Source organism: Spinacia oleracea, chromosome 6 (assembly GCF_020520425.1).
Source record: "Spinacia oleracea cultivar Varoflay chromosome 6, BTI_SOV_V1, whole genome shotgun sequence".
Taxonomy (NCBI): Eukaryota; Viridiplantae; Streptophyta; class Magnoliopsida; order Caryophyllales; family Amaranthaceae; genus Spinacia; species Spinacia oleracea.
The window spans coordinates 20,172,971-20,180,290 of NC_079492.1; the positions used below are offsets into that span (position 1 = coordinate 20,172,971).

The window sequence follows — 7,320 nt, forward strand, 5'->3', positions numbered from 1 at the left end:
GAATTTACTCTGGCATTCAGGACCCCACAGAACCGCCGTGATTAAACACCTAGAGGAAGCTTCGATCAATCCTTCCATTACCCCAGACCAAATTGTAGGACTCATCCATGGTGTGGACCGCACTCTTATGTTCACAGATGATGATCTGCCCGAGAATCCTAATCATAACAACCCTTTGCATATCACGGTAAGATGTAATGGATGGAATATACAGAAAGTATTGGTCGACAATGGGTCTGCTATCAATGTGTGCCCTTATCGACTTCTAGCTAAACTCGGGCACTCTAAAACCGATTTATCACTGTCAAGCCAGATAGTCCGTGCGTACGACAATGCAAAACGAGAAGTGTTGGGTTGCATAGATTTATTCATTGAGTGTGGTCCTGTGGTCAGGGAAGTGAACTTCACGGTTATTGACATTCAAGCATGTTTCAATCTGCTGTTAGGACGACCTTGGTTACATGACAATAAGGCGGTGGCTTCAACGTTACATCAAAAGGTGAAATTACTTACAGATCATGGAGTAGTCACTATCCAGGGCGATTTGGCAGATGCGAAAAATCCGTGCTCCAACTAGATGAGGAAGAAGAGACTCGTTTGGATGGATTCAATATATATTGCATTCGCACCGACTCTGATCATGGGAGGATAGATATCTCTGGCGATGAGAATATGCACAACGAATCAGAAGACCCAGATGAAGACCTAGGAGAAGATGAGGAAGGACCAACACATAATGAAACGGATGAAGATGAATTAAGAACTCCAGATGTTGGAATAAACCACGAGCAACCAGAACAACCAGGTGAATCTTGGAATAGTAGCAATTCTCACGAAGATAGCATTGAAGGCTGTCATGACGGATCAAAAGATGACGACTATGATCTAGATCTCAATGTTACGAGTTCCTGTTTTAAAATCCGCACAAAAGCATTAGTCTCCTTCCCAGAGTACAGGTATGATGCCCGGTATCAAGAACTTCCGGTATTGGAAAAAACAGATGGAACTGATGATCCAGTAATACATTTATACAAGTTTGCCAATGTTTTAATTCCCTTGGGCATTCCGGAAGAACATCTCCCTAAGTTGTTTGATCGTAGTTTAAAAGGACCAGCGTTGTCATGGTACTGCACTCTGAACCCACTTATTAGACAAGAATGGGAAAAGGTGGCACAAGCTTTCGTTGATTGGTCTCGCGAGTTCAGGCAGACAGATACCAAGAAACACGCGTTGATTGCAACGAGACAGACAAATAATGAGACGTTTTCTCATTTCTGCTCTAGATGTTCCCAGAAAAGATCTAAGCTCCGACACTCCATTACCGATAGAGAGTTCATGCTGATAATCTTAAGGAACCTTAATGATTACTATTATCGTCGCATGGTCACGATAAGATATGGTGATCTCAGTCATATGGAAAAACACGGCTTTGACATTGACAGTTACAAGCTACTTGACGAAAGACCAAAGGTGAACCCGTATACCGAGTCGTCAAGAAAAAGAGTGTTTGCTCAAATTGATGAACCTTTAAGTGTGGTGTGTAGCCGGTTACGCAAACAAGGAGTTCTCCGAATAAAAGGATATGTACATGCCTTGCCTCCACTTGAAACGAATATGGAGAAATATTGTGATTATTGCAATCAATATGGTCACATAACTGACTTATTTTATGATCTCCGGTGTGAAATTCAAGACCTCATTGATCGTGGAATTATTGATTCTGTCCATGCAAGACCCAGACAGAGGGAGATTAACTCTCAACTTACAAGACCTAGACGAAGAGAAACCCACTTCCAACCTCTTTCATCACGACGTTGGTCGTCTCCGTCGGAAATTTTTCGAGGACTCCTTGACAAGGGAATTATCAAACCACTTCGTCGTCGCCCAAGAGCTGACTCCATTGGACCTTATCTCCATAAATATTGCCACTATCATCAACTCCATGGGCATGAAACTGACAAATGCCACGCTCTTCGTCTACGCATTAACCGGATTACTAAAATATCACACCTGAGTCATAAAGAATCAGTATCCATAAATGTTTTGTCAATTTGTTCAAATGAAGACGATCCCATTGAGCTTGTGACACGTGAACCAATCAGTGAAAAGATGGGACGACTAACTTTGGCAGAATCAAGGGATCCTCCACCCCGATATTGCAGATCGATCAACCAGTGTAAGCCCATTTGGATGGATGACGAGAACTTAGCCGTGAATAGTAACAATGAGGAAACGCCCGCGACTATTGTGACCTCCATCCAATCGATTATGGAACCACATATCTTCCTGAATAGAATTGACAAAGACACTAAGAAGGCATTTGCTCAGGTCTGCAAGACATGGGCGAGATAGTTATACGCTCTTGAATTTGATGGACATAAAGAGAAGGCCGACAAAGGTTCATCTAAGGTCTAAGACACCAGGGAAAGCAAGGAAGGAATATTGTCATGCGTTTCCTGTCTGAAAGAAGCTAAGGCGTTGTAATGAAACAAAAAAAAAACAAAAAAAACCAAAAAACAAAAGAAAGTCAAGAAAAAAAAAGACAAAAAAAACCAAAAAACACAAAAATCGTTATCCCCCATTTGAGAACTACGTGCAGCTTGATCCCCTAAAATCCCTCATTTCAAACACCCTTCATATTTCTTTTTTTCTTCCTTTGACACTTCCTACCTATGTCATTGGGGGTATGTAGGCAACTCAAATTATGAGTTCAGCTGCTTAAATAAACCAAAACAATACTTTTATTTAGTACAGAACTACGACGGGTCTGATTCTCTGCTTATCACATGCACAAATACTCATAAGACTTTATTCAAAATGACTACACACGTGGAGATACGTAGGCAACCTTCGGGTGCGACCCTAAACAACTAACAATTTTTTCTTTCAACAGGAAAAGAGCCCCTACCAAAGCTCTTAAGATACGGGAGAACTCTACTTGACTCACAAGGGCATGTTAGCACAAACAACATGAGTGCATAATCCTATCACGAAACACACGTTCAATACGGAAGAAATATGTAAAAGGGATACAAGCCCTACTCTTTTATTTTATTTTATTTTCCTTATTATTGATGTTAGGAGTAAGAAGTAATCATTCGGATACCATAAGTGGAATGGAGATGAACGCCAAAAAACAGCAAAACGACGTGTTACTATCCAACAAATAAAAGAAACAACTGTGATCCTCTAACAATCACCTATCTAATCTAACAGAGTCAAATTCCAACAATCTTTCTGGTTCCGTAGAAGTTTTTTTTTTTTCTTTTCAAAAGTATGACGTTATTTTAAAAAAAAGTCAAATTTTCAAATCAATAAATCGTGTACTTTCGCTTCCTGCATTCACATTCTTTTATTATTATCTCTATTTTTCTTTTTCCTATCTTCTTTCTCTCATGATTTTGACCTTGGGTATTCTGTGTTTAGGTGAAAACCTTGAAGTGCATATCACCTTGAATTGAAGCCTCAATCCCCCGCTAAATGACATACCACCCTCTACACCCAAATATTTCAAGCCAAGACCCAAAAACAAATACCTTTCAACCCCTCACCAAAGGCCTTCAATTGATGATGAAGATGGGATATATCCCAGGCGAAGGTTTAGGTCGTGACGGCAAAGGCATGAAACATCCAATCCCCATTATGGAGAAGCAAAATCGCTATGGTTTGGGGTATGATCCAAGCAAGGACCTCCACGTCATTAAGAAACCATCCCTCACATTGAATGGGCAATTTGTATTACAACACGATACCGAGCCCTACTACGAATTTCCTGAACCATGGTATGACCCAGTTAAGAAGCAGAGACTTCCAGGACTAGAAATCTTCTTTGCTGAAGCTAGAGATGAGGAATTAATCAAAAAATGGTTATACAAGGAACCTAAGCCTAAAGAGAACATTGATTGGATCGAATATTTGAAGCAAGGAGTTTTGAGGCAATTATTTACGAACTTTGGAAATGAAGGAAATTTTGATCCAATGGCGCTTACTCTACCGGTTAATACAAGGATTGAGCGTGAAGGCAATGTCCACCTCAAGAACAAAGAAGCTTACATTCCACCCGTTTTAGGTGATCCAATCCCCAAGCATCTTTCAAATCCACACCTTACCCACTCCTCCGCCTCGGAAGGTTACGAAACCGATAGTTCATCGTCTAGCCAATCATCCCTTCATACCCAGTCTTATTATTCTGAAAATGAAGACCTTGAGTGTGTTAATAAACCTAAATATATTTGCATGCAAGAAGTTAATTTTGATCATAATGAATTATCTGATAATGAATCTTTCGATGAGCCTAAGTCATGCATGATGCCCATAGAAGAGTCAATAGTTGTAAATATTGGCACTGATAGTAGTGTAAAAGAAGTAAAAATAGGATCCTCACTTTCCCCTGAGGAACAAACTGCATTCATTGCATTGCTTAGGGAGTACGTAGATGTATTTGCATGGTCATATGCAGATATGCCAGGTGTTGACCGTAACATTGCCGAACATCGCATTCCTCTTTATCCCAACAGCAAGCCGAAGCAACAAAAGCTCCGAAGGATGAAACCAGAAGTTAGTCTAAAAGTCAAAGAAGAAATCCAGAAACAACTCGACGCCAATTTTATGAAACCAATCAAACACCCTGAATGGTTGGCTAACATAGTGGTAGTTCCCAAAAAAGACGGAAGGGTCATAGTATGTATCGACTTCAGGGATCTAAACGCTGCATCACCAAAAGATTACTTCCCTTTGCCTCACATTGACGTACTGGTGGATAGTACCGCGGGGCACGTCATGTTCTCATTTATGGACGGATTCTCGGGCTATAATCAAATACTCATGGCAGAAGACGATATGCCCAAGACGTCATTCATCACCCCATGGGGAACATTTTGTTACCAAGCAATGCCGTTCGGTTTAAAAAACGCAGGGGCCACTTATCAACGAGCTGCAACAACAATTCTACATGACCTTATTCATGATACGGTTGAAGTATACGTGGATGATATGATTGTCAAAAGCCACGATCGAGGGGAGCACATAAGTGCATTAAAGTCATTTTTTGACAGGATTAGAAAATATAATTTGAGATTGAATCCTCAAAAATGCGTATTCGGAGTTACTTCTGGAAAACTGTTGGGCTTTATTGTCAGCAAAGATGGGATCAAAGTCGATTCCGATAAAGTGAAAGCCATTCAAGAACTTCCTCCACCAAGAACGGAAAAAGAAATTCGGGGATTCCTAGGAAGAATTCAATACATTAGCAGGTTCATATCGCAACTGAGCACTCGATGCGAACCGATTTTCAAGCTGTTGAGGAAAAATGTTCCAAAAAAATGGAATGAAGAATGCCAAGCCTCATTTGACTCAATGAAGGAATATCTCTCTAATCCTCCAGTATTAATGTCACCCAAGCCGGGAGAGCCTTTGATTTTATATCTCACAGTCACAGAAACTGCCATGGGAGCGTTATTGGCTCAATACCAAGAAGGCACCAAAAGAGAAATTGCCATCTACTACCTCAGCAAAAAGTTTTTGGAATATGAAACCAGATACAATCCTTTAGAAAAAGCTTGCATCGCCCTCATATATGCCACTAAGAAGCTACGACATTATCTACAGGCTCATACAACTTTCCTTATCTCAAGACTAGATCCTATCAAGTACATTTTTGAGAAACCAATTCTCACTGAGAGGTTCGCGAGATGGCATGCAATGCTTTCAGAATTTGATATTCAATGTGTAAACCAGAAATCCGTTAAAGGAAGGGCGATATCTGAAGCATTGGCTGATGGACCAATATCAGGAGATGAATTTGATGACGAGTTTCCAGATGAACATTTACTCAACATTGGGATATCTAGGTGGAAAATGTACTTTGACGGAGCATCTAATAGAAGGGGCAATGGCGCGGGTGTTTTGCTCATTGATCCTTATGGAATTCATATCCCTTTTGCTGTGAAATTGAGTTTTCCAACGACTAATAACACGGCAGAGTACGAAGCTTGCATTTATGGCGTTAAGGCAGCCTTAGCGGCAGGGGCGAAATACCTCACAGTATATGGAGATTCTAACCTCATTATCTCTCAAACAATTGGAGTATGGAGAGTCCGAGATGAGAGATTACAAATGTATACCGAGTATCTCCAACAGTTCATTCCGTACTTTGAAGATATTGACTTCAAGCATCTTCCCCGGGAGCAAAACAGTTTCACGGATGCATTAGCAAACTTAGCGGTAAATTTAACATGGGAAAACAACGTAAAAATTCGAGCTGTGACTATTGAGGAAAGTGATTCACCGGTAGTCAACCTTGAACATATGGTTGCTGCATTGACTTTGCAAGATGATAAAGATGCTTGGTATGCTGATATTAAAAATTTTCTAATCACCGGTCGATATCCTAAAGAGAGTCATAAAAAAGACCAATTGGCTATCCGGCGATTGGCAGCTCACTTTGTAATACTAAAAGATAGATTGTACCGCAAGGGTTTTGATGGAACTCTACAATTGTGTGTTGACAAAAAAAAATACAAAAGATCATGGGAGAAATCCATGGTGGTGAATGCGGTCCGCACATGAATGGCAGGATGCTAGCTCGAAAAATCTTGCGAGCAGGTTATTATTGGACCACTTTAGAAAGCGACTGTGTCCATTTTGTGAGGACTTGCAAGAAATGTCAATTTTTCGCAAATCTCAATCACATGCCACCTACCTCCTTACATAATCTCACTTCTCCATGGCCGTTTTCTAGTTGGGGTATAGATATCATCGGACAAATTCACCCAAAAGCCTCGAACGGACACCAATACATTTTAGTTGCTGTTGACTATTTCTCGAAATGGATTGAAGCAGCGTCATATGCAAAGCTAGGGGCAAAGCAAGTCTCCAAATTTGTGATCAACAACATCATATGTCGCTACGGAGTGCCTTTTGAAATCATTTCTGACAACGGCTCTCACTTTGAAGGGCACTTAAAAGAAACTCTTGAGAAATATAAGGTTAGACATCATCAGTCTTCCCCTTATCGTCCTCAGACCAATGGAGCAGTTGAAGCCGCCAACAAAACCATTCGAACGATAATTGCAAAAATGACAGAAAAAAACCGGGAATGGCCTGACAAATTACCATATGCCCTTTGGGGGTATAGAATTTCTATTCGAACTCCAACAGGGACTACTCCGTATTCTCTAGTATATGGAATGGAACCTGTCCTTCCTGTGGAAATCGAAATTCAATCACTCCGGGTTATGAATGAAAGCGAGGTATCCGAAAATCAATGGTTCAATGTTCGGTACGACGAGCTGGCCCTAGCAGACGAACGAAGGCTGGAGG

General features: G+C 40.7%; 1 protein-coding gene across 1 annotated transcript; it reads left to right on the forward strand.

The window, feature by feature from the left end:
* The first annotated feature begins 3,480 nt into the window (after positions 1–3,480).
* Positions 3,481–6,567, forward strand: LOC130462990 (uncharacterized). Its single transcript, XM_056831998.1, has one exon. The coding sequence runs from the start codon at positions 3,481–3,483 to the stop codon at positions 6,565–6,567; it is 3,087 nt and encodes a 1,028-aa protein (XP_056687976.1).
* The last annotated feature ends 753 nt before the right edge of the window (positions 6,568–7,320 follow it).

Excerpts from the sequence above, each read along its gene's own strand:
- LOC130462990 (XM_056831998.1), top strand. The coding sequence starts at position 3,481 with ATGACATACCACCCTCTACACCCAAATATTTCAAGCCAAGACCCAAAA.